This window comes from Dama dama, chromosome 8 (assembly GCF_033118175.1).
Source record: "Dama dama isolate Ldn47 chromosome 8, ASM3311817v1, whole genome shotgun sequence".
Classification (NCBI taxonomy): domain Eukaryota; kingdom Metazoa; phylum Chordata; class Mammalia; order Artiodactyla; family Cervidae; genus Dama; species Dama dama.
In genome coordinates, this window is record NC_083688.1 from 14138500 (window position 1) to 14166032 (window position 27533).

Below are 27533 nucleotides of genomic sequence, written 5' to 3' on the forward strand. Positions count from 1 at the left end.
GCGCGCAGCTGATACCCGGGGACTGGGCTGCGGCGGTTAGTCCTCTCTCGGCCGCCGTCGCCTCCGACATATTGCCCGCAGGAGCTGCGGCGGCGAAGCGGAGAGCGCCGGGGGGAGGAGATGGGTGAGCGGCACGGGTCCGGCTTGGCCCGGGAACGGGCGGGCTCCGGGGTCAGGATGGCCAGGCTGCTAATTGCTCCCCCACGCGGACAGGATCCCGGCGAGGGGAGGGGGAGGGGATGTTGGGCCCAGGGGGACCCCGCCCCCTCCTGTCGTTTTGCGGGTGGGGCTTCTGTTGTGGGGGCGGGACATTGGAGGGGTGGGCGGGGCTTCTAAAATGCGGAGGTTCCTGGGGGCTTTAATGGGGACCCACTGTCCCGGGCTTGAGTGGGGCGGGGCTGCTCGTGGGCGTGGCCTTTGTGCTAAGGGCGGGGCTCCTAGACTGTAGGCCCTGGTGCAGGGGCAAATTTTCTAGGCAGTAGGGGCTTTATACTGGGGAGGTGGGGCGGAAAGGAGACCTTCCAGATGAAGGGAGCCCACTCTGGAGTCGGGCTTCTGGGCAGAGAGAGCTTCTATTGGCTTGTGGGCGGGTTTTCTGAGCTGACAATTGTGTGTAGGCGGAGCTTCTGGGCTGAGAGGCTATATGTGGGTGCAGAGCTTCTAAAGAGAGGAGAGTGGGTGTGGGTAGAGCATTTGGACTGAGGGTACCTGTGTGGGGTTTTCTAAGCCAGGTAGAGTAGCATGTGAACAGAGCTTTGGCGCTGGGGCTGGTCGCGGGCAGAGTTCCTGGACAAGAACTTTTTTGGAAACGTTGGGGAAAAGCTTCCAGGCGGAGAAGCTAGGGCAGGGGGTGTGTGTGTCTGCGGAGGCTGCTGTGTGGTCATGAGATATGAACAAGGCTTTAACTTTGGGCTTCCCAGGTGGGTCAGCGGTAAAGAATCTGCCTGCCAATGCAGGAGTCACAGGGTTGATCCCTGGGTTGGGAAGATCCCCTGGAGTATGAAATGGCAACCCATTCCAGTATTCTTGCCTGGGAAATCCTGTGGACAGAGGAGCCTGGCAGGCTGCAGTCCATGGGGTCGCACTGAACACACACATTAACTTTTGGAAACAACTTAAGTGACTGAGCACACACATAACTTTGGGGCTGGAGTGGTGCCTAGGAGCTTTGTGCAGGAACTTTTTGCAGGACCTGGGAGCTTGGGCTAGATTGCTCAACTGAGAGAAAGAAGTTGTAGGTCTATGTTTTAGGTTCACAACCATGCCATTCTCCCTTGACACTTGCTCAGGCCCTGAATCCTGACTGTGAGAGCTCAGGATGCCCATTAAGCCAGATCTTGGGTCCTGGAGGAATCATAAGCCTACAGGGACTTGTAGTAGTATCCCGAAGGAGCTGCGTATACCGGTTCAAAGAGCTCAGGACCCAGACCCCCATACCACCTGTGACTCTGTGTAAACTGAATTTACTAATCTGGGTAATCTACCTTGCTGGATTCATTCCCTCATCAATGTGTTGTTATTGAGCACTTACTCTTACGCTGGGCACTGTGGTAGAGGGAGGGGATACAGCAGTGAAAGAGACAGACCTCACTGGCCTTCCATTCCAGTGGAAAAGATAGGCAGTAAATATGTTAACAGATGAATAAGATGAAGAGTAAACTGTGAAAAGAAAAATGGAAATAAGATAGAGAGTTAGAATGGCAGAGCGTACAGCAAGCGCAGAAGGTAGCAGTAAGCTTGGTTTGCTCAAAGAGAGAAAGACTAGGCTGGCTGAAGCATGGGGTAGAGGCAGAGAATGGTAGGAGATGCGTTTGAAGCGATAGGCAGGGGAACCAATCGTGGGTGTCTGTAATTGAGTGACGAAATGAGACACCAGGTTGTTATCCTTGATATATGCCCTCTGGCTTGAGGATCTACCTTATGTTGAGCCCCGCAGGAGGACGAAGAGGTCCCAACAGGACATCCTACTGTCGAAATCCACTCTGTGAGCCAGGATCCTCTGGGGGCTCGGGTGGGGGCCACACTTCCAGCGCATCGGTCACCAGTGTCCGTTCCCGCACCAGGTAAACCACTTGCTGTCTCTTGTACTTCCTGTGGGCTCAGAGGAGCAGTCTGGACAGAGCTCTCCCTGACTGAGCCCTAGGATATGATACCCCAGATGCCAGTTGGAGGCTTAAAGGGCAGGGAGCAGCAGAAAAGTCCCTGGGTGAGGGCGGTCCCTGGGTCAGATGCCTTGAGACATAGTATAATGAACCCAAAGGCCTGGATTCCACTCGCAGTTCTGCTCCTAGCTCACTGGTGGCTTGGGCAAGCTGTCTCCCCTCTCTGGGCCCCTTTCTCCTCACCTTTCCTTTCCTTCCTGGGGAATGTTGGAAAGCCTGAATAAGATGAGGGAGGAATAGGGAAAGGCTCTGTCAGCTTCTTTGAGAGGCAGAAGAAGTAGGCGGCCTCCATCCATCCTTGCCCTGGGCTGCTTTTCTGAGCCTGCCCCCTGGTCCTGTGCCTCAGAAGCCCCTCTTGGTAGGGTTTTCCGGGCAGCTCCTGATGTTGTGCCCTCTCTCCCCCAGGAGCAGTTCGGGGACGGGCCTCTCCAGCCCTCCACTGGCCACCCAGACGGTCGTGCCCCTGCAGCACTGCAAGATCCCTGAGCTGCCAGTCCAGGCCAGCATTCTGTTTGAACTGCAGCTCTTCTTCTGCCAGCTCATAGCCCTCTTCGTCCACTACATCAACATCTACAAGACAGTGTGGTGGTATCCGCCCTCCCACCCGCCCTCCCACACCTCCCTGGTAGGTGCCCAGCTACGCCCCGCTGTGGGTGCGCGTGTGTGAGTGAGTGACACGTTTGGTTTCAGTTTAGCTTATCTCGCCCAGCACCCTGGTGTTTGGCCTCACACTGGGCATGGGAGGACTAAACAGGAACCGATGACATCTGAACACTCACCCCAATGTGCTCAGCACCACACTACACACCGTAAGGGCAGCAGAGATGAAGCTGACTCAGATTTTGTGTCAAGGAGCACAGAGTCTTGTCCTGTGGGGGAGCAGGCGTACATGGTTATTTCAAGGAGAGGCATGAGCTCTGTGCAGGAGCGGGGCAGGGGCCGGGTGAGCAGAGCAGGAGGGCTCACACACCACTCTCTTGTCTCCAGGGACTGTCCCACTTCCCTCCTCTGGGTCCTGTTCCACTCCTCTAGGTATTTTCCTGGTCTGACTCAGCTGGAGGCCTGTGAAGGTCAGAGAGTGGGGACAGTCCCAATGGAAAGGACTGGGTAGGGGGAGGTGGGTATGTGAAAAGCCCATATACGGGCAGGGGGCCCATGTGACCCCCAGCCTCTGCCCCCGACAGAATTTCCACCTGATCGACTTCAACTTGCTGATGGTGACCACCATCGTTCTGGGCCGCCGCTTCATTGGGTCCATCGTGAAGGAGGTGATTGGGTCCCAGAGGCTGGCCCGGGGACTTTGGGACGCCCCTTTCCCCCCTGGGGGCACCACGGAGGCATACCCAGCCCTTGATCCCTGAGGCCTTTGCTTGGGGGCTCCCTTTGAACTTGGCTGAAGAGTATTCATCCCATTGGCTCTTGGAGTTTCCCTAGCATCCAGGGAAAGGATTTGCCTTGACAGGTTCTGTCCACCCTGTAGGGGGGGAAATCATGGGCCATGCTGGGTGGGTTTTGGGCACAGCCCCCATGACCTCCATCCAAGGCCCCATCCCATCCTATCTCCCCTGACCCAGGCTTCTCAAAGGGGGAAGGTCACCCTCTTTCGCTCCATCCTGCTGTTCCTCACCCGTTTCACCGTTCTCACGGCAACAGGCTGGAGTCTGTGCCGCTCCCTCATTCACCTCTTCAGGACCTACTCCTTCCTGAACCTCCTGTTCCTCTGCTATCCGTGAGTACCCCTCACTGCCCAGCACCTGCTCCTGACCTCTGCCCCGAGAGTGGCTGGGCCCCGAGCCCCCGTACCCAGCCGACACACAGGCAGGCAGCTACAGAACCTCATCACGCTGTCTGATAGCACTGCCCCGAGATCGGGATGATTAGCCTTCTTTTGCAGGAGCAGAAACGGAGACGGCAGGCCTAATTTCCCCAAGGTGCCATCGAAGGGGAGGTCAGAAGGGGGCTCAGATCTGGGTGTGTCGCCCACAGCTCCGGAGCAGGGATGCATGGGCTTCGTCTTGCTATCTCTTCCTTTCCTTTCTCTCTGCTTCTTTCTGTTTCTTTGTGCGTCTTGGTGTTTGTGTAACCTCTCGGTGCCTCCCCCAGGTCTGTGTGCATGCACACATCTGTGTGTGTGTGCGTGTTTCTGTGCGGATGTCTGTGAATGAAGTGTGTGTGTGCATGCGTGTCTGTCTTCACATGCGTATCTGTGTGTCTGTCTGTGTGTCTACTTTGCTCATCCACTTCCTCCATCTTGCAAGAACCCAGATTGTTGAGGAGGGGAAGATGGTGTCTGGGAGAAGCCCAGGCCTGCCCCTTCCTAGCCTGGAACTGGGGAGAGCTTTGGCAAGATCTCCACCCTGGCTGTTCCTGGGGCAGGCTCCTGGCTGCCTGGTCATTCACAGTCATTTCCCAACCCCTGGGCTTTCTGGGTCATGAACTTCTTCAGGCCAGTCCATCTCTGTCCCCTGGGAAACTTTTCAGAGCTGGACACTCCTCTCTGTCTCCCCTGCGTGACCAAAAGGACACTGTCATGCTCGGAGCCCAGTCACACTTGCTTTAGTTATAACTGGGCTTTAATTGTCAGAGATATGTGTGTCATATAAAAACATTAAACTTTACAGAGGCTTTTAACATAGAAAATGAAAGCCCCACATAATCTCAGTCCTCTAGAAAACTGTCTTTTGCACTGTGTCCTTCCACATTTTTCCTGTGCAAGTACACACACATACGTTTTTTAAAAACAGAAATGGGATTAATCCCTATGCATGATATTGTACAATTTATTACATTTTCACATGGTCATATAAGGTGGATATTTTTCCATGGCACTATATATGGGTCTGCCTCATTTTTTTAATGGCCTCATGGTATTCCATAGGACTTCCCTGGTGGCTCAGACAGTAAAGTGTCTGCCTACAATGCAGAAGACCCGGGTTCAATCCCTGGGTCAGGAAGATCCTCTGGAGAAGGAAATGGCAACCCACTCCAGTACTCTTGCCTGGAAAATCCCACGGATGGAGGAGAGTGGTAGGCTACAGTCCATGGGGTTGCAAAGAGTCAGACATGACTGAGCGACTTCACTTCTTCACTTCATAGTATTCCATCAAATAGACTTTGCACAGTTTGTTTTGTTTTGTATTCTATTGGTGGATTTTTGAGTTGTTTCTAGCGTTTCTCTGTTGAAAACAGTGAGGCAGGGAGCATTCTTCTGCATACATCTTTGCACATTTATCCAATATTTCTGTATAACAGAGTCCCAGAAGTAGAATTACTGCACCAAAAGGCGTGTTTTACATTTTAGATAGATATTAACAAATGGTCCTCCAGGGTTGTACTGAAAGAAATGTTAAAAATTGCCTTAATTTGACCCTTTCTGGACACTACTCAAATGCCACCCAGTGTTCATGTTTTGCTTTATTTTATATTATTTAACTTTTTGAGTTTTTATTATTATGAGACAAGTATATATGATGTATGATCAAATCCAGTAGTGCTAAAAAGCTGATGATGATGGGAATTCCCTGGTGGTCCTGTGGTTAGGACTGCAGTTTCGCTGTCGAGGGCACAGGTTCAATCCCTGTTTGAGGAACTAAGATCCTGCAAGCTGTGCAACACAGCTAAAAACAACTTATGATGGAGAACAGCCTTTAACTCTACCCTCCAGATTTTTAGTCCCACTTCTCATAGGCAACCTCTTTCACTGTTTCTGGTTTTAAGTGTTTTTAGAGTCACCTCTATAATTCTAATATCCTTGTGCTTTTTTTTTTTTATTTCTTTAGATATTTATTGATTGATTTTATAGTGGGGAAATAGATTTACATCATTAAAATTGCAAAATGTATAAAAGAATGTAGAATGATAAATCCTTCCTTTGACTCCTCTTTCCCAGCTACTACCCAATTTCCCTTCTGAGAGGTAACCACCAGTGTTTCTGTTTTCTTATATATCCTGGAAATAAATGTTCTGTATATACAAGCATACCACACACGCACACAACACACACACACATACACACCCCTACATGCACATGTACATCAATTTCCTGCAATGACAGATGAAGGTTTAGTTCATCTTCTATCCATGCTGTTCCTAGTATTTGACAATTATTATTTTCAGTTTCCTATTGGTCCTGTTTTTCAATAATGTGAGTATGCCAGTATTTTTTATTCCATCAACAGCAGTCAGTGTCTTAATCCCTTTTATGTAAGTATATTGTATTCGGAGCCCTACCCATCAGCTTTTCCTCCCCTCTTCCTCCTATCACTTCCTGGCAGCTGTACTCTTATATTGTCACATTTGACATTCACCTTCTCCTACATAGCCATGTTTAAGTCTTCCATTCTTTGGGCTAATTCTAAAGATTAAAAACCAATAAGTGGCCTTGATATTATTATGAGTATGAAGCTGTCATTCACTGCAGGACTGAGTAGTATGCATAGAAAGATATTCCTTCTCTGTAGTTCCTGAATTCTAATCTTGGGGCTCTTAAAAAAAGAATGTTCCTAATGTCAAGGGCAAATGGTTTCTCTTTCCTTACATTCCATCGATTGCTTAAAATCATGCCACATTTTAGTTTGCTTCATATCTAGATTGTAACTTTCTCATATAGCTTTTATTTTTCTTGGAGTTTCTAATTGCCTTTCTTCTCATTGACAAAAGAATCATGGGCCTTCAACATATCCTTAAGTTTATCCAACCTTTCAGTCATGCTACCTGTTGCCTAGAGTCCATATTTCCCCCCCAGAGACCTCCCTCCTGGAGCCCTCCATCCTCCTGCTCCAGTCTGGAGTGGCTGCTCTTTAGGCCTGCTGTTCAGCTCTCAGCCTGGGACTTCCCTTCGCTGCCCTCCTGGGTTGGATCCTCTTTTTCCTGGATCCCATGTCTTCCTCTTTCTTGGTTTTCTCCCTTATTTTGCAGGAGTACATTATCAGGTAATTTCCTTAACAAGGGGTATGTGGGAGGTATATACATTCTTTTCCTAGCATGTCTAAAAATATCTTTATTCTGCCCTCATACTTGATTGATGGTTTGGCCTAATATAGATTTCCAAGTTCAAATTCATATTCTCTCAGAATTTTGAAGATGTTGCTCCATTGTCTCTAGCAGCCAGCATTTCTAATGAGAGGTCTGATACTAGTTTGATTCCAGTTCCTTTGTAAAAGACTTTGGTTTTTCCTTTCTAAAAGCTTTTAGGAATATTCTATTTATCTTTTGATTATTTGAAATTTTGCAAGAATGTGTCTGATGTGGAGCTTTTGTCGTTCTGTCTTGTCAGTACCTTAGGACTTTTTTAATCGGGAGGTTTGGGCATCTCTTCAAGTCAGGGAAGTTGTCTTCTATTATTCCTTTGATGATATCTCCCCTTCCATTTTTTTCTGTTCTAAGACTTCTCTTCATCGGATGGTAGACCTCACAGATTGGTCATATGTTTCTCTTATATTGTCCGTCATCCGTTTCATCTATCTCCCTTTCTTCCTCTCCTTTCCTCCCTCCCCTCTTGATTTCTCTCTCTTTCTCTAGCTGTCTTTCTCCCTCTCTTTTTATTTTGCCTTTAGGGGGATTTTCTCAACTTTGTCTTCCAGCTTTTTTATTGAGATTTTTTTCAACAATCTTATTTTTCATCTCTGAGGCCTCTTGTTTTTTGATTGATCTTTTCTCATAGCATTCTGTTCTTTTTTTAAAAATCTCTTTGTGTCCCTTCAATTTTGTCTTTCCACTGAATCAGTTTTTCTGTTTCATGCTGCTGGTTTTCTCAGTGTAGTTAGTTTCTTTGGTTGTCTGGTTAAGAGTGGAGGCTGATCTTGCCTTCTGAGATGACCCACACTCTGTCTGTGGAGTGTTTTTCTCTAAATAAATCCACTTCTTACCTGGAAAAAAAAAAGTGAAGGACTGACTAGCTTGGAATGCACTTTTTCTCCCTCTGCCATTGTATATCTGAATGGGAGGTTTGACTGGGAGTTCTGAGTGTGTGGGCAGGGCACACTGACTGGTAGACTTAGCTTTAGGACAAGTGAATAAGGTGCTAGTTGTTAGGCCATGGGCACCCATAGATGAGAAAGGGGAGAGAGGTATTGCTCTGGAATGCCCCCATTGAAGACCTCAATTCCCGGTTTATTCAGTTTCTTTAGGGAAGAATTTTTCAGGATGGTTGTGTAAGTTGTGTAGGAGAATAAAGGGAATGACTCATGAATACAGATCATTTTAATCCAGTTTGTTCAGCCCTGCTTCTCACTTCTACCCTCCATCAAAGGTGCCCACTTCAAGCCAGTCTCTGTTGGGTCACTCTGGACAGATCAGCTCCTGCCCCCAATGTAGCCCTCTCATGACGAATCTAGCCCTACGCTATCTAGTTTAGTCATTTCTAGCTGCCTTTTGTTATTAAACATTTAAAATAGGCTAGTTTTAATTGAAATGTATTATTAGTGTAAAATATACAGCAGATTCTGAAGACTTAGCACAAAAAACAAAAAAGAAAGGAAGTAAAATATCTCATATATATCACATATATATATATATATCATAAATAATTATTTTATATGTTGAAATGATAATATTTTATATATATTAGGTTAAATAAAACAGTATAAAATTAATTTCTTCATTTTTTATTGTGGCTACTAGAAAATGTAAAATTAGGTATGTGACTCTCATATTTCTGTTGGACAGTGCTGCTCTAGATGATGACTTCCTTCCTCATTTGTCAACATGTTTCCATCTGCCATCTAAATTTATCAGAATCACTTATGTACTGATAAACCCTCCCGTTCTTTTTGCTGATACGAATTTATTTTCTACTTTTCTTTATTTACTTTCTACATGGATACTGTCACATCTTGGATGGAGAGGATGAAAGAGAATCTGCCATCTTGCATGTGAAGATGTTTCTAACTTTTGACCTGTCAGAGCAGCCATTTGCTGTTATCAAATAATGTAACTGTATCTGCACTTCTTAGCGGCAAAGCCAGGACAATTCTTAAGTACTTGTCCTTAAGTTTGAGTCTGAGCCCTTGTGTGGTCATGTAGGTGCCCACCCCCTCATTCCCACCGAGTATCCTGAGGAATGTTTTGGGAATCCCATTTCAGTGTTCTTTTCTGTCCCACGGAATCACTGGCCTCTTTCTTTTCTAAACAGAGTTGTACTGCTCTTCTACTCTGGGCCAGACACCATGCTGGACATTGTTACGAAGATTAACAGTTAAAGAGTATTTATGAAAACACTAGCATAATGCCTGACTGAGCATAGAGAATTTATACAAGCTATGTCATGTAAGGCAAGTTAAGGAAACTGAGGCTCATAGACTTTATATAGTTTGCCCTAAATCACAGCGTTAGTAAGTGGCAGAGCTGGGTTTTTAACACTGGCCTGTTTGATCCCAAAGATTATGCTCTTGACCAAAATTCTCTGTTATCTTGTGCTGTGCTGTGCTTAGTCGCTCAGTCATGTCCGACTCTTTGTGACCCATGGACTGCAGCCTGTCAGGCTCCTCTATCTATGGGGATTCTCCAGGAAAGAGTACTGGAGTGGGTTGCCATGCCCTCCTCCAGGGGATTTTCCTGACCCAGGGGTTGAATCCATGTCTCCCACATTGCAGGTGTATTCTTTACCATCTGAGCCACCAGGGAAGCCCTGTCTGTTATCTTACTTTAACCTTAATGGAGGGAAAGTAGTAGCATTCCCATTAGATAGATCAGAAAGCAAAAACCCAAAGAGGCTAATTAAATGAGTGCCCAAGAACACTATATCCCCTCTTGGAAGTTCAGAATAAAGGAAGAGAACATTACTATAGATAAGGAAAAGTAGAATTCTCATTGGCAGCCCAAGGACCCTTCTAGAGCTATGTCTGAGGACCTGGGGAAATTGAGAGGCCCTAAGGGCTTGGAAGCTGAAACTCCAACACTTTGGCCACCTCGTGTGAAGAGTTGACTCATTGGAAAAGAGCCTGATGCTGGGAGGGATTAGGGGCAGGAGGAGAGGGGGACGACAGAGGATGAGATGGCTGGATGGCATCACAACTTGATGGACATGAGTTTGAGTAAACTCCGGGAGTTGGTGATGGACAGGGAGGCCTGGCGTGCTGCGATTCATGGGGTCGCAAAGAGTCGGACACGACTGAGTGACTGAACTGAACTGAAGGGCTTGGCAGGTGGCACTAGTGATAAAGAGCCTGCCTGCCAATACAAGAGACATAATGAGGCATGGGTTCCATCCCTGGGTTGGGAAGATCCCCTGGAGGAGGGCATGGCAACCAATCCCAGTATTCTTCTCTGGAGAATCCCATTGACAGAGGAAACTGGTGGGCTATAGTTCATAGGGTTGCAAAGAGTCAAACATGACTGAAGTGATGGATGTAGCATAGCATAAGCTAAAACAAGGAATGCCTGTAAAGAGAACCTGTAAGGATATTCTATGTGCTGTGCTTGGCACTTACCTGGTTTAGTTATCTACTCTTCCTAGCTATGAGTCTGTCTAATTTTCTCCTTAAATTATATTAGCCATACACTCCATCCTTTAACTTAAGGTTACGCCTCAGAGGAGGGGGTTTGTACTGTTTAAGGGCCTATTTCAGTGCTTAGCACATAATAGACACACAACAAACACTGTTCCTGAACTGTCCCCCTCTGTAAACTTAAGAGCTGCCCTTACAGGCACCCTTGGCCACATCTCCCTCCCTTTCGTGGTACCACATACATTTTTAATTCATGAATTGCTTTTATTTGTTGAGTGTCTGTCTTGATCTCGGGTACCAGACAATTCCAGATTTAAATCCCAGCTCTATTGCTTCCTTACTAATTGTGTGACTTTTCCAAAGCTGCTACTCCACCTCTCTGAGCCACAGCTTTCTCTGCTGAAAAGGGCACGAAATAATAGTACCTAACACAGTTAGGAGAAACAGAAGAAAGTGTGTGTAAAGCAGTTAGTGTAGTATCTGGAGCACAGGATGCCCAGGGAATGTGGGCTATTGTGACTACTGCCGGACAGCGATAGACTCGGAGCGCTGAGACTTGGGTCTTGCCTCCTACCGTATTCCCACCGCTCCATACAGGGCTTGTTCCCTGTTCAGGCCTAACACTGGTGTTGAATGACTGATCACTGGCTGGGAGGCTGGCTAGCTAGAAGGACAGGTAGAGTCTCCCCTCAGAGCAGCCAGGACAGCTAAAGCCCAGGAGGAAAGAAGATTCCCTGGGTGGTTAAGGGTTGGGATCCTGGCCCATGGCCAGGCCTGCCCTCACCACTGTCTTCCCCAGCAGGTTTGGGATGTACATTCCGTTCCTGCAGCTGAACTGTGACCTCCGCAAGACAAACCTCTTCAGCCACGTGGCCGCCATGGGTCCCCGGGAGGCGGTCAGTGGCCTGGCTCGGAGCCGGGACTACCTGCTGACACTGCGGGAGACGTGGAAGCAGCACACGAAGCAGCTATACGGCCCCGAGGCCATGCCCACCCACGCCTGCTGCCTGTCGCCCAGCCTCATCCGCAGCGAGGTGGAGTTCCTCAAGATGGACTTCAACTGGCGCATGAAGGAGGTGCTGGTCAGCGCCATGCTGAGCGCCTATTACGTGGCCTTTGTGCCTGTCTGGTTCGTGAAGGTGCGTAGCTTAACCCAGGGAGGGGAGGGGTCTGCCCAGGGGCCTCACCTGCTGCCTGTGCTCCAGGAGCCCTCCTGCTTGCAGAAACAAGGCTGCTGCTCTTGATAAGATTTCCATCTGTTCTCTCGAGGGCCAGAGTGACTGCTGCCTCCCTTTTATTTGTTTATTTATGTATATATATTTTTAACTTTTTCTTTTGTATTAGAGTATAGCGAATTACCAATGATGCGACTGTTTCAGGGGGACAGCAAAGGGACTCAGCCATACATACACAAGTATCCCTTCTCTCCCAAACTCCCCTCCCATCCAGGCTGCCACATAACATTGAGCAGAGTTCCCTGTGCTACTCAGTAGGTCCTTGTGGGTTATCCATTTTAAATATATAGCAGGATATACATGTCGATCCCAAATGCTTCCATTTCAGAGTGGAAAAAACAAGACTTGCTGAACAAACATGGCCCGCACAAGGTCACCCAGCCAGTGAGGGGCCCACAGCATGTTGTTCATGATACTTGAAAAGGAGTACACTTTGTATACAAAGGAGTCACTTTGTATTCCAGTGTGGCTGTTTTGGCCCAGGCAGGTCACAGCGTCCCACTCTATCATTAAGTCCAAAAGCCAGATGCATCCAGATCTGGGTGACTCCAAAAGCCTGTGTTCCCTCTCTGCCTTGTGTGGCCGTCTGGGAAGGCATATCCCTAGCCAGCTCATTGCATTTCTCCCAGGACGGGCTGCACTGACGGATTGGGGGTTGAGAAGACTTCACGTCTGTTGGGCAACATGCTAGAGCTTTCTTGAGTAGTAGTATCCTCCTCACACCTCTCAGAGGTGGCTACTCCTATCCTCGTTTGCCAGATGAGGAAGCTAGATTGCAGAGAAGTAAAGTGACTTGCCCAAGGTCACATAGTGACTAAGCAGCGGAGCCAAGATTTGAACTCATTTCTATTGAATCCCAGGACCTGTTCTGTGGCTCAGAGTGAGAGTAATTTTTCTTCGTAGAAAACTGAGGCCTCTTGCCTTCTAGGTTGGCCCAGATTCGGTGAAGTGTATTTCTCTCTGAATATATCTACTTCTTACCCCCCCCAAAAAGAAAGAGAAAGCTGAGTAGTGGGCACAGGGTTTAAGCCCATGATTAAGCTGCCTTTGTTAGGTGTTTGATCGTTGGTCTCAGGCCACCCCGAGGTCTGTCTAGGGCTGTCCTGATCTCTGAGGAAAGAGGGAGTCAGGGAAGGGGAGGGCGTGAGGCCATTATGGGTGTCTGTGGTCTCACTCACCTCCCGCTGCCTCCAGAACACACATTACTATGACAAGCGCTGGTCCTGTGAGCTCTTCCTGCTGGTGTCCATCAGCACTTCAGTGATCCTCATGCAGCATCTGCTGCCTGCCAGCTACTGCGACCTGCTGCACAAGGCCGCTGCCCACCTGGGCTGCTGGCAGAAGGTGGACCCGGCGCTGTGCTCCAACGTGCTACAGCACCCGTGAGTCTGCCCTTCTCTGCCCCACCCCAGCGCCCCCCTGCCCTCGCCATCAACTCATTCAGTCAGTCGGCAAATAGTTACTGAGCATGTCTTATATGCTAGGCCTCGCGGCCAGAGTAGAATATGGCAGCGCCCATTAAGGACATGCCCCCTTGTCCCTGGGTAATTTGCAGTGTCTTGGAGATAGGAAGGGGGCAGGTGGTAAATTCATAGACTTGTCGACTTTCTCATTCGCTGACTTACGTACTCACTCATTGGCTGATCTGTTCATGCATTCATTCGTTCATTACTTCCCTCCTTCCACTCACTCATCCATCCAGTCATTGGCTCATCTACTCTTTCAGCAAGCGTTGCATCTACCTAATCTGTCCCAGATTTGGTGCTGTGTATTGAACAAAGGAGCTTGGACTTTGACCTCTAGGGAGAGAGGTGCTCTGAAGGGTTTTGAGCAGTGGAGGGACCCATTCCAAGGTGTGCCTTAGAAACCTCAGTTTGATTAACAGGATATGGTGCTCTGTTAGATGATGACATAACCTGGCCAGGGAAGAAGAGCTGCAGGAGGAGAGAGCTAAGGTGAGACCCCTTGAGGAGTACTCAGGCTGGTGCAGGTGATAACCGTGTACACGAAGAGCTAGTTGAGTGGGGTGAAAGAGGGCTAGCTGCAGGATGGCATTGCAGTCAGAGCAGAGGCCCATGTCACCATGCTCAGGAGCCCTGAGGGGCTGGGCTGTCCTCCCCTCAGCCTGACGTCCTTCCTGGTGCTTAGCATTTCTACAGCCCTTCTTCATAGTATTTTTACCCCAGTTATGCTAATTTTCCTGTCTGTATTCCCCCATTAGACTGGAAGCTCCTCAAGGCTGGGACCACCCCTGTATCACATCTGAGTCTTGGGCCCAGCACAGGGCCTGGCAGAGAAGAGGTCCCTAGGACAGGTTTGTAGAAGGAGGCCACAGAGGCATGCCTCCTAATGTTGGCCCTCTGTGCCAGTCAAGGTCCCTCCTCTATCCAGGTGGTCCAGAAAGCAGATGGGTGTTGCCAAATGGGCCAAAGTGGGGCTTGACTTAGGCTTAAGGTTCTGAGAGGAGGGGGAAGGAGAAAGAAAGTACATGGCTAAATCCAAGGATAAATCTGTCCATGGCTCACCATGGTCTACAGGTAAGATCCAAGCTCCTTCACATGGCATCTCATGATGAACTGGCTCCTGCCAGCCTTTTCTGCCTCATTTCTTCCCCTAACCCGAATCATCTTCTGCTCCAGCCAGACCCAGTCTCTTCAGATCCTCAAATTCTGTCTGTACTTCTATACTCAGACTTTTGCTTTTAACACATGTTTTGCCTTAAATGGCCTTCCCAACTTTCTTTTCCTCTTTAATTCCGATTCATCCTTTAGCACATGGCTTCCTCCAGGAAACTTTTCCCTGACCCACTTCAGGATAGATTCAGTGTCCCTGCTCTGCCTGCGCTCCCCTACCCCCACAGAACCGTGAGCATTGCACCTAACACTTTCTGCTGTGTTTGCTTGGTTACTTGCCTGTCATTCCAGGACTAAAGCTCTTGGAGGTCAGGGGCCTTGTCTATCGAGCACTTGGCCATCTCCTCACTCCTGGCAAAATGCCTGGCTTGTGATAGGTCCACAACAGATTTTTTGTGTTTTTTATGTATAGTTTTTTTTTTTTAAGGTAAAATTTCCTTATAGTTGAAATGTATAAGTCTTAAAAAGTGCACAATTCTCTGAGTTTTGATGAAAGGCATACACACCATGTAACCCATCCCCTGTCAAGATACAGAACATTTCCAGCCAATCAGAAAATTTCCTCCTGGCCCTTCCCAAGGACCCCCTCCCTCTGGCAACCATCTTTCACTTCATTTCACCATAGGCTAGTTTTCTCTATTCTACAACTTCACATAAAGTAAATCATAGAATAGACGTTCTTGGGCCCAGCTTCTTTCATTCTGTGTATTCTCTGTGAGTTTCATCCATGTTGTTACATATGACATGGGGTGTGTGTGTGTGTGTGTGTGCGCGCGCACTCAGTTGTGTCTGACTCTTTTGTGGCCCCTTAGATTGTAGCCCTCCAGGCTCCTTTGTCCATGGAATTTTCCAGGTTAGAATACTTGGTTGCCATTTCCTACTCCAGGGAATCTTCCCAACCCAGGGATCAAACCTGAGAAATGACATGGTCACTCTTTTGAATGAAAGAATCAATAGCTCAATGAGATTGAGCTTCTTGGAGACAGTGATTCTCAGTTCACTGGCCCAGGACCCTTGAAGTTCCTAGATCTCAAAGAACAATGGAAGAAAATTCACTGGTCTCACAACCTTCTTCACATGCCCTGTGGGGGCCTCTCTGCACCAGGCCTCTTGTGTGGCATGCTCTGAGGACACAGACATGAGCTGGACACCATCCCTTCCCTTCAGCCCTCCCAGACTAGTGAGGGATACAGGGAAATAAATAAATGACAACACACTGGGGAAAGTGGACCAATAGCAGTAGCTTCAAGGACCATTTAAAGGATGCGGAACTCTGTGGGGAGTTTGACAAAGACTTTCTGAAGGATATTGGGTTTTGAAAGATGCCATAGAGCCTGCCAGCAGGGTAAGGTGTCAGGAAGGGCATTGCAGCTAGAGGGAGCACCGTGATGAAGAGACAGAGACAGGAGCAGTCAGGTATGCTGGAGGAACTAGAGGCAGTTCTGGGCAGCTTGAGCAGGTGCTGTGTGGTGGGGGTCATGGAAGGCCTCCCTCGGAGGCCAGAACACATCCTTGGGGCTTGACTCCAGTGGCACTGGAAAGCCTTCAAAGGGTTTTGAGGAGGAACTAGTCAGGCTCAGCTTGGTGTTTTACAAAGACCACTCGGGCAGTTGTGCAGTGGACTGCCTGGAGGCTCGAGGTGAGGCTGACGGGAGGCTAGATGAAGAAAATGACCCGAGGGAAGAGGGAAAAGGGTTTTCTTGAGATCTGTCAGAGACATGAATGTCAGCCCTAGATCTTCTGACTCCAGTGCAGTGAATTTCTTGTGATTCTTAACCCATTTTACAGAAGAGGTAGCTAAGACCCAGAAAAGGAAAGTCGTAGCTACGTGATAGAAATGGGGATAGAGCCCTGGCCGTCCCCCCATGCCCAGTCTGTCCGCGTCCCCTCGTGTGGGTGAGCTGGACGTAAGGGGTTCTGTTGGACTGTGCCTCCAGGTGGACTGAAGAATGCATGTGGCCACAGGGAGTGCTGGTGAAGCACAGCAAGAACGTCTACAAAGCAGTGGGCCACTACAACGTGGCCATTCCCTCCGACGTCTCCCACTTCCGGTTCCACGTGAGTCTCCTCTGCTGGGATGGAGGGGTGGTGCCTGATCTAGAGAGCGGGAGGGTCAGCTGGGCAGGAAGGTGATATCATAGCAAGAGAAGGCTATTTTCCGTAGTTCCCGAATCCAAAAGAAGACGCTGCACATGTGCCGCCCAAGGACAGTCATACAGATGATCACTTAGCACTACAGCACACTTGGTACCAGATCTTTGAAAACTTTGGATGGAGAAGATAATGCAACGAAAGGAGGGGTTCTTGGTGGTGAAAATCCTTACAATCATCCTTCTTACTGTGAGCCAGGCCCTGTGGTCAGCACTTCCATGTACCCTCCCGTTCAGGCTTCATCAGAACCCTGTGTAAGAGAGAAGTACCAGGGCTGTCCCAGTTTTTAGGTATGAAATTGACTCAGAGAATTTAACTTGTTCCAAGGATGCCTTACTGGGAAACCTGGGAACTAATGGTATTGACTCACAGACTCAGCACAATGGAAAGGGCTGCTGAAAATCATCTAGGCTGGTGAATTTCATTTACTTATTTTACTGTCAGAATTCTTTCTTCCAACACAGTCAAACTAAAATTCAGTATATAGGACCTCTCAGTGCAGCTCTGCTTGAAAGGGTTGAAACTCCTTTCACGTCCCGCTCAACACTGCAGTAGCTCCTAGAAGACCCCCCTGGAACCTGGGGCTCCAAGGAACACAGTTTGAAAAACCATAGATCTGGGCTTATCTCTTTATTTCCCAGTAGAGAAACCTGAGGTCCAGACAGGAAGGGGACTTGCCCAAGGTCCTGCAACCCTCAGGTACAGAGCTAAGCCTGGCTTGCTGGTCTCTTGGACTCCTGTTCCTTGCCACTCCTCCTCCCACCCTATAATTAGTTCCTGAGGTTTAGGTACCTTGGCCCCTGCAGAATCATGAACCCTGGACATTGATTGTTCTTTTAAATTAATCAGAAAATTTTTCTTAGTCCTCTATATTCTACCTTGCTCTGTGGACATCAGGTAAGAGTGATACGTGTCCGTGTTCCCTGGAAGCTTCTGGCCCAGCTGAGGAATGCGTCATACCCAGTAGTAAAGGACTCAGGCTGTGGAGTCTATAATAACTTTACATGTCTCTGTCATAAGATACTACATTGTTCAGGCCTGACAGTACCCAGAAGGTCACATACTGGTTTTCAACCAGAAAAAGTCTGACAGGGCAAGCCAGACCCCTCAAGAAAAGCTGCTGGGAAAAGGTAGAAGTTGATCAGGCTCTTAAACAACTATGTAGGAAGCAGTAGTCTTCTTTGTTTTTTTGACTGTACCCCACGGCATGTGGGACCTTAGTTCTCTGACCAGGATCAAACCCATGCCCCCTGCATTGGAAGGTAGAGTCTTAACCAGTGGACCACCAGGAAGTCCCAGGGAGGCAGTGGCCCTCAAATAAAGGCAGAGAGGTGACAAGGTCCATACCTAACCCTACGAAGGCCAGCTCCCCACCCAAGTCTGCATGGGGCCCCAAGAGCTTGACCCCTTCATTGGCCACCCAGAACCCCCATCCAAGAGGCAGATTTCTGGAGCCTACTTTCCAGTCCATGCCTACTCTTTTCCTGGGCAGTTCTTTTTCAGCAAACCCCTGCGGATCCTGAACATCCTTTTGCTGCTGGAGGGCGCAGTCATCGTCTACCAGCTATACTCCTTAATGTCCTCCGACAAGTGGCACCAGACCATCTCACTGGCGCTAATCCTCTTCAGCAACTACTACGCCTTCTTCAAGCTGCTGCGGGACCGCCTGGTATTGGGCAAGGCGTACTCATACTCGGCCAGCTCCCAGAGGGACCTAGACCACCGGTTCTCCTGAGCCCCAGGGCGACCCAGGGACAGCATTCAGGCTTCAGCCAGGGGCTCCCTGGGAAGCAGCTGTGTGGGAGGGATGGGTGAGGGGCAAAAAAAAAAAAAAAAAAACCAGACAAAAAAATCCACCAGAGCTTTGTATTTTTGTTACATACTGTTTCTTTCTTTGATAATTGATGTGATTATGAGGAAAAAAAAGTCCTATTTTTATACTCCCAGTAAGCCTGTGTCTTGTATTTCTTTCCCCTCTTGCCTATCAGGCAGCGAGCAGAGGTGTGGGATTCTGGGCCAGGAAGCCCCATGTGCACTGCTGGGGGCCTATGAACTCTGCCTTCTCCAGTGGAGAAAAAATGAGGAAATACCAGAGATCAAGGTAGCTGCTGTATGCCAGAGGCTGCCCTCCCTGTAGTACAGGAGTGAGTGAGTGAAGTCGCTCAGTCGTGTCCGACTCTTTGCGACCCCATGGACTGTAGCCTATCAGGCTCCTCCGTCCATGGGATTTTCCAGGCAAGAATACTGGAGTGGGTTGCCATTTCCTTCTCCAGGAGATCTTCCCGACCCAGGGACTGAACCCAGGTCTCCCGCATTGTAGGTAGATGCTTCACCATCTGAGCCACCAAGGAAGTCCTTAATCCCATTTTTATGACAATCCTAGGAGGTAGGTGCTGTCACTCCTATAGATGAAAAACAGAAGCTTAGGAAGCTACAGTGATTTGCCCAAGGTAACACAGCTAGGAAGTACTAGAGCTGGGCCCCGAAAGAGGGTTTTTGATGACACTGCTGTCCTGATGTGATGTCCCGATTCTCAGCACGCAGTCACTGAGACCCTGCCCTGTGCTAGGTACCATGGTAGATGGTGAAGATGCCAAGTCACAGAAACAAACATGTCACTATACGCAGGTGGGTATAACAGTTACAAGGTACAGAATAGCTCATGGGAGAGAACACTGAATGCTCTCTGGACTTCTTGGAGGAGACAGTCTGAGTTGTATCAGCCACTTCGCAGGGGGACAAGAGGAGGAAAAGGTGCTTCAAGCAGAGCAATAGCAAAGAGATTTGGAACATTCTGGTGTGTCCGGGGAGGTAAGCAGAATGTGGTTCCCTAGAACAGGAAAGATAAGGAAAGTGAGGCAGAGGTGGGTTGGAGCTGGAAAGGTCTGCAGGGACTGGATGAGGGAGGATCAATGGCTATAGGCTAGGAAGATCAAGCCAGTCAATCCTAAAGGAAATCAACCCTGAATATTCATTAGGACTGATGCTGAAGCTGAAGCTGCAATACTTTGGCCACTTGATACAAAGTGCCAACTCACTGGAAAGGACCCTGATGCTGGGAAAGATTGAAGGCAGGAGAAGAAGGCGGTGACAGAGGATGCGATGGTTAGATGGCATCACTGACTCAATGGACATGAGTCTGAGCAAACTGGGAGACAGCAAAGGACAGGGAAACCTGGCGTGCTACAGTCCACGGGGTCCCAAAGAGTCGGATAGGACTTAGGAACTGAACAACAGGAGGGAATGTGAGCAAAGCTAAGGGCAAGAATGGAAATGAAGCCGCTTGGAAGCCCTCCTGACTCCCCGTGGAGCATAAGATGGAGGGCTCAGGGGCTGGCAGGAGAAGAGACACAGTTACAGACACTCATCTAGTCTGAGCATGTCCCCTGAGCCCTTGTTCAGCCACAAGTTACACTGGCGCTCCCTTGGTGGTGCATAGAAGACAGACACTGCAGCAAATGTTTTTGGTGCTTTTGTTGAGTCAGGCATTGTGGGACAGTGTCAGGCACTGGGACAGAGACAAAGATGAGGAAGATACAGTCTCTTCCATAGACAACCAGGAGAGAGAGACACCTTGTGAACAACTTAGGGTGCCAAGTGCTCAGGAAAATGTGTGTCCAGGACACTAGGAAGCAGAGAGGACATAGGCTGACCCTGCCTGAAAATGCAGCAACGTGGGCTTGATCCCTGGTCGGGGAAGATGCCACGTGCCTTGGAGCAACTAAGCCCATGGCCCTTGAGCTGGTACTCTACAACAGGAGAAGCCATTGCAATGATAAGCCCACGCACCACAACAAAGAGTAGCCCCTGCTTGCCACAACCAAAGCTGGCACCCAGCAAGGAAGACCCAGCACAGCCAAAAATAAATAAATAAAAATACTTTTTAAAAAAGCGTATGGAAAGGCGCAAAAGAAGATAGGAGCATATATGGGGAAATGTGGTTCCCCAAATATATATGGAGCCTGGATTGCCTGGTGGGGAGTTGCCCAAGAAGCCAGTAAGGACCAGCCCAACATGATAAGGTCTCTGCTTTTAAAGAGATCGGGGTGGGGGGTGGGCGCAGTACAGAATTCCCTGGTGGTCCAGTAGCTAAGACTCTGAGCTCCCAATGAAGGGGGCCTGGGTTCGATCCCTGGTCAGGGAACTAGATTCTGCATACTACAACTAAAGATCCCAAGTGCCGCAACTAAGACTCGCCAGAGCCAAATAGTGGGTGCAAGTGGGAGAACCTGGACACAGGAGACCAGTGTGGAGACAGGTAAAACAGACCCGCAGAGAATAAAGGGGTCTGACCTTCAGTAGTGGCAGTAGGAAGAGAAAGATAAGGCTCCATTTCCTGACCCCGATTCCTAGAACTGGCTTTTTGAGTTGCTTCCATCAGTGGGCTGGGTACACAACTAGAGATGGCAATTTGTTGTGACAGGACCTCAGCTCCCAAAAGATAGCTCCTTCTTGGGATCCATGACTTAAAGACATAGCCTTCCTCTGTGTGTTGAGGTGGGGAACAGGAGGACCGGAATGTGATTATGCAAAAATGGAGGTCTAATGTGTACCAGCCATAAATTTCGTGATTCAAAAGGCACATAAGAAACTTCCCTGGTGGTTCAATGGTTAAGATTACAGGCTCCCCACTACAGGGGATGAGGGCTCGATCCCGGTTCAGGGAACTAAGATCCCACATGCCACAGGGTGCAGCCATCAACAACAAAGACACTTGAACCTCAGAGCCTCAATTGCCTCATTTCAAAAAAAGGAGATCATATTCCTTGTTTTGTGTAACTCACAGATCTGTTCATTCGTTTGTTTATTCATTCAATAAATATTTATAGAGCACATACCCTGTCCCAGATACCCTGTCCCAGCACCCCCCAGGTGCTGAAGAGCAGTAATAAAGGATACAGAACTGACTTCTGCCCTCAGAGAGCTTGAAGCAGGGATAAATGAAGCGCTCTGTCAACTATAAAGCCCGACACCAGTGTCATTTTTCTACTTATCTCCCAATAGGATTGTAATCAGCTTTACTTTAGATTTCTTCATTTCCTTGTCTCTATATCCTTGGGCAAGTCACTTTACCTTGCCAGATAACTCCTTATTCATATCCAGTTCAGGGTCTATGCGTGGTTTTAACTATTAATACAAAAGGAAGGAATACCTTTTTGGAAGAAAAAGTTCCTACGGGAGGAGACCTTTCACTACAAAGAGGAAATAGTAGGATAAGAAGCTGAGAAATCTTAAGCAGCTTAACTTTCTTTAGTAGGTGTCCCTCCCAGTTTTCCTCCACCCACTCCTTTCATATCTCATCCCAGTTCCCCGCCTTTAGCAGCTGCGGTCTCTTTAAACGAACTCGTCTGTGTGAACTAGGCAATGGGGCCGAAAGCGCGTTTCTTCCCGGGATTGAATGTTGAGTTGTTTGTCCTTTCCGGGCTGCCGTCCTGCAGATCCGCCATATTGTCTGCTGAAGCTGCCGCTGAGGCTGCCGCCGCTGCCGCCGCCAAGTAGAAGCGAGCGGAGCCGCGATGGGTGAGTAAGGAAACCAGGCAATTGGGGATTCGGGCTGAGACAGTCTTGGGGCTTGGAGTCTGGCAAGAGCCTGTCTCCAGGCTATAGAGGATGTCTGAATCTCCTCCAAATAGATTTGAGGGGAGAAGCCAGGCCGGGAGCGCCGCTCAGGCCAGTTTGGGGCCGGGTTAGGGCCCATGCGGGGAGCAGTCTTTGGGGGTTGGTTCCGGGAATACCTTGTCACTTCTGGAACCCCCACGTGGTGGCCCTGGGCCGGATCGCACGCGTTCCCGGAGGCTAGAAAGGGGCCGACCCTCTGGTCTGTGGCGAGCCTGGGCTTGGGGGCCGGGCTCCAGGCGGCGGGACTGGGGGCCGGGCTCCGGGTGGCAGGCCCGGGCGACGCTAAGGGAGCCCTCTCCAGGCGTGTGTCTGACCGACGCGCCTGTTAACTGGATTCACTGACTCCCCTGAACTTAGGGAAATCCTGCCGACGTCTGAGAGAGAAAGTCCTCTGGCGAAGGTACGCCAGGCGATCCGGCTCTAGGCCTGGTAACCAGGGGTAGCCATGCCAAAAGCAGCTTGGGCCGCTGAAGGCCTGAAGAACTTCCCGAGCCGAGGCGGAAATGGGGTGGTTCGGTTGGGTTCAGAGTGACAGCCTTCGTAGTGGTAGAAAACCAATGCCAAGACCTCATGGCCATGTATAGGTCGGGGACTTTAGGCCTGGCCCTGATTAGCAGAAAAGGAGCGACCTGTTGCTCTTTCTAAAGGGACTCCAGCCAGCAAAGCCAGTGCTCAGAGAGATTACGATGGCAATGTCGTTGGACTTAGGGACAGAACCATCAGTGGTACTTCTTCTCCGGCACTAAAAGCTGTTAAATTTGCTAAGCTCTTCCTGTTGTGCAGGCGTTGTTCTGATTCCTTTACATGTTACGTTTTATTTAATTTGCACAATCTATTGAGATACTACTATTATCCCAAATAAGGAAACTGAGGCTTTGGGAGGTAAAGTAACTTAGGCAAGGTCACACAGTAAGTGGCTTAAACCGGGTGGATCACTCCAGAGCTCTAGTTTGTAGCTGCTGTTTTTTGTGGCCTGGCCCTCTAGTGGTTGGGCTGGAAAAAGAGGGAAAGAAAGCTTTTAATCCTAGGCAAGAGTTGTAAAGGTGTTTTGTTTTTGTTTGCTAGTGGGCCCACTTTGAAATCTTTAATCTGAAAGAAACTGAATAACTCCAAGGTGAATTGCTAACCCCAACTATTTTGGGTGTTTTGGGGGTAGGGAGCTAAATGAGATTCTAGGATTGAGTTTTGTAAGATCCCTGATTCTGAGGAAACATAAATTATTTCCTTGAGCTGAACAACAATGAGTTTAGAATCAGATCTGGTATTATAATCCTGCCTACTTCTTCCTAGCTCTCATCCAGGGAAGTCACTTAAATGTCAAATGCAGTAATGCATATGGAAAACATCTAGCACAGCTCACAATAAATGTCATTTTCCTTCCTTTCTGAGCCTTCCTTTCCTTATCTCTAGAGAGAGGCAGGGGACAGTGTTATCCAGGTGTTTAAGAATTAAACGAATTAAATGAGATACCACAGTATCTCAGTGGCTTATCGCAGTGGGTAAAGAATCTGCCTGCAGTGCAGAAAGCACAAGAGACATAGGTTCAATCCCTGGGTCAGGAAGATCTGGAGAAGGAAATGGCAACCCACTGCAGTGTTCTTACCTGGAAATCCCATGGACAGAGAAGCCTGGTAGGTTACAGTCCATGGGGTCATAGAGAGTTGGACATGACTGAGCACGCAAGCACAACAAGAGCTCTATAAATATCAAAACAGATTCTTTTTCACCTTCTATGTCTGTTCCTTTCTTTTAAGCACTCTGGTTTCCAGAATCCTCCATTAAGGCTGATAGGCCTGTCTTTGTAAGTGCAACTTCATGAATGAATGAAAGATTTTGGGGACTTTTATGTTACAGATTTTGTATTGGCCTTCAGTTTCAGCAACACTGCTGCATCAAAAGGGAAGGAGCTAATATTTAGTTTATTAAGCCCAGTGAAGTAAATTTGGCCATGATTTACTCAATTTTTACAGATTGGGAAACTGCTTCAGAGAATAGAACACACTAGTTGCAGCAAATCCAGAAGTGAGATTCTTACCCATTTTGCTGCAGAGAAACCTCTAAATAGAATCACGTTAGTCCTTTTATGGTACACTTTGAAATGGAAGTTCTTCAATAGAGCAAAACCTGACCAGGGTCCTGAAGGGGATTTTTAGCCTAGAGTCAGGTAGCTTCCCCTTTTTCTCTGCAGCTCCACTTCAGGCCCCTCCCCCCACCCATCCCACCTTGCACTTTGTCTTTCTGAATACTCAGCTGTTGGTGGTGATGTTTTGTGTGGGTTTTGTGGGTTATTGTTTTGTTATGTGTGGGTTGGATGTTTTTGTTTTCTGATCCTTATACCACAGAGTGAAATGTATCCTTACGTTTAATCCTAACATCAAATCCAAGATGGTTTTGTGTGCGTGCTCAGTCACTTCAGTCGTGTCTGACTCTTTGCAATCTTATGGACTGTAGCCCTGCCAGGCTTCTCTGTCCATGGGGATTCTCCAGGCACAAATACTGGAGTCGGTAGCCATGCCCTGTTCCAGGGGATCTTTCCAATGCAGGGATCAAGCCTGCATCTCTTAATGTCTCCTACATTGGCAGGCAGGTTCTTTACCACTAGCACCACCTGGGAAGGTAGTTTTGGTTATCCCCATTTTTAAATGAGTAAACAGGCTTTGAGAACATTTGGTGTTTAGTCCAAGGCTGGTGATGTAAGCCCTAGGGCTGGGGACACTAACACAGCCTGCGTCACACCTCCATGTCTAGACCCTGCTGTATTTCACTGCCTGACCGGCATACTCTCCTCAAGCTCTGGCCTATATACTATACTGTTTCTTCTGTGCCAGACTTTGCTAGCCCTAACAGACCTTTGTAGTTATTTCATTGCTATTAGGAATTTTGTGGGGGTGATGCTTGCAGCTCTGAAAGTTACTTGTTTTAACCCTCCTTAGCAGAGACCACAGACTCTCAAGACTAAGTCTTGGCAGACATTGATTGTTTTTATCAGGTTCCTATCGTCCTGCTAACCAGGAAGCTGGCAGCACCTTCCCAGCCCTGGGGTGATTGATGTAGCCCACTAGCCTTGATTGATATAAACTCTAAATCAATCATAATTCTATCTCTCTAGACAGTGATTGATGTAGGCATAAGCAGCTGATACAGATTTTGGCTGATTAGATGTGAAGGAAAGCCTGGAGGACTTCTGAAAAAGCCTTTCTTATTTGCCAAGTTTTATTCGTTTTTGCCAATTTATATTTTAACCCAGGTATCTCACCAAAGTTTGAGAACTTAAAAAAAAAAAAGAAATGGGATAGCTGTAGTAATAACCAGTACTTCTATAGAACTTGCTATATGCTAGGCACTAAGTACTGTAATACTAATTCATTTATTTCTCAGATTCTCACATTCTAGTTGAGAAAACTGAAGCACAAAGAGGTTCAATAACTAATGCAAGGTCAGAGCTAGTAAATAGAAGAATCACTTCCTCAGGCAGTATGGTTCTAACCAAAATATGGGCTATTAAGGACTGCGTTCTGCCTCTGGAAAGGAAGGAGCCCTTTTCTGACTCTTGAAATTGCCATTCGCTATGCTGGGAATTCAAGAGGCAGAATTTATAAATAAAAAGCAGGCAGTTCTAAGAGTGAGGGTCAAGATGGAAAGAATCTGATCTCTTTGTGATGGTTTTGGAACTGTCATTGCCATTGGCCTGTAGGATACTGAAGGTTGCTTCTAGTTTGCTGCAAGTAACAAAACCTTTCTGATAACCCCTCCAGGTCAGGAAGTAATTTAGAACATTTCTTAGTTTCCATACAGCCTTGCCTCTCCATCCAGCCCGTAGTTCATAACAGCAACAGAGAAGGCACTAAACTAAGTGTCCAACCAGCGTCAAACTCACTCCTCCTTCGTGGGATACCTTTCCTGAATTTTTTGTTAATGATCAGACCATTGGTCAAGACACTAGGGCATAAGAGAAGTCTTACCCTTCTTTGGTTCCTTACTCTTTTCTTCCTTTCCTATATTGGCAGTTGTTGGATACTATGATCCTCTTACTGATGTCTTCTGTCATCCCTAAATTGTTTTGTGTACGTTTTTCTCAGAGCATAGTTCCAAAAAGACTATTAATTCTGTGGTCTTTAAACTTGCTGAATCTCAGGCTCCTTGATGTGAAAATATAATAATATTGTTTATTAATGTTGTTAATGAAGTGTCAATGAAGTATCAATACTAGATGTTAGAAAATACTGTAAGTTGTAAAGGTGTCATTATTTCAGGAACTTTCTAAATCTCTTCTGTAACCTCCTATACCACAACCACTTCTGCTGCAGCAATATTGCTAAAACACCCATCAGATCTTGTCACCCTACTCCTTAATTTAGGAACCTTGATGGACTCCTTATTGTCTGCAGGATAAAATCATAACCCATAGAGTGTGGTATTGAAGGCCTTCCTACTGACTCCATTTAATATTTATCCACATATCCTGCATCCCACTCAGACTGCCTCCTAGGCATGTATTTCAGCTTTCCTGGTAGAGAAAGTGACAAAAGCAATCCCTTCCCCACCCATCTTTTCCTATGGAAATCTTGCCCCTTTTGCAAGATCTGGTTTAAAGGCTCCCTCCCTCAGGGACCTTTCCAAAATACGTACCTTATGCCTTCCAAACTGGAAGTGAACTGTTCTGAATTCTGTAGCACTTTGTTCTTGCCTTTCATATAGCCCTTTTCATATTTTATCTTGTGTTACAGCTATTTCATTCTGTAATTCCATTAGAGCTTTAACCAGTTGCTTAATCTCCAGAGCTTTATTGTCCTCATCTCTTAAAACAGGGATGATAATAATGTCTGCCTCTAGGAGTGTTGGGTGATTACATGAGCGAATGCTTGTGAAGCATTTTAGCGTGGTGTTTAGCACACTGTGAGTACTCAGCAAATGATAACTAATTGCTGTCAGTCACTCAGCAAATAAAGTGCTTAGTATGTGTCAGGCCTTGTGTTAAATATAAAAGAGTAATCAATTTGTCTTTTAGGGGAAGGCAGAGATATTTTTAAGATTGATTTATTTACGTTTATTTTGGGCTGTGGTGGGTCTTTGTTGCTGTGGGTAGGCTTTTCTCTAATTGTGGTGAGTGGGGGCTACTCCTCCTCGTGTGCGGGCTTTGTTAGTTGTGGTCCGTGGGCTTAGTTGCTCCATGGCATGTAGGATCTTCCCAAACAAGGGATAGAACCGGTGTCCCTTGCGTTACAAGGTGGATTGTTAACCATTGGACCACCAGGGAAGCCCAGAAAGCAAAAATATTATGAACTC

At 47.7% G+C, this 27533-nt stretch overlaps 2 protein-coding genes across 3 annotated transcripts in view; both read left to right on the plus strand.

Annotated features, from left to right (window-relative positions):
• Nucleotides 1–18566, plus strand: TMEM39B (transmembrane protein 39B). Of its 2 annotated transcripts, none has more exons than XM_061148440.1 (9): nt 1–124; nt 1937–2063; nt 2568–2787; nt 3347–3430; nt 3737–3891; nt 11412–11748; nt 13039–13226; nt 16415–16535; nt 16642–18263. In XM_061148440.1, the coding sequence occupies exons 1-9, from the start codon at nt 121–123 to the stop codon at nt 16759–16761; spliced, it is 1356 nt and encodes a 451-aa protein (XP_061004423.1). In that variant the 5' UTR covers nt 1–120; the 3' UTR covers nt 16762–18263. The 2 variants fall into 2 exon arrangements, with proteins under 2 accessions (XP_061004423.1, XP_061004424.1); XM_061148441.1 differs by having other exon boundaries at nt 14–124; nt 18121–18566.
• Nucleotides 18567–21989: 3423 nt separating this feature from the next.
• The window catches only part of KPNA6 (karyopherin subunit alpha 6), a 52595-nt gene continuing 47051 nt past the window's right edge, over nt 21990–27533 (plus strand). The window contains exon 1 of the mRNA XM_061148442.1: nt 21990–22148. Coding sequence (XP_061004425.1) covers nt 22145–22148 — 4 coding nt within the window. The 5' untranslated portion in view covers nt 21990–22144. The remainder of the gene's footprint in view (nt 22149–27533) is intronic.

What these genes read in the sequence shown, in the direction of transcription:
- TMEM39B (XM_061148441.1), top strand. An exon ending in AGTGTCCGTTCCCGCACCAG is followed by an intron (nt 2,064 to 2,567) that starts GTAAACCACTTG and finishes TCTCTCCCCCAG; the next exon opens with GAGCAGTTCGGGGACGGGCC. An exon ending in TCCAACGTGCTACAGCACCC is followed by an intron (nt 13,227 to 16,414) that starts GTGAGTCTGCCC and finishes CTGTGCCTCCAG; the next exon opens with GTGGACTGAAGAATGCATGT.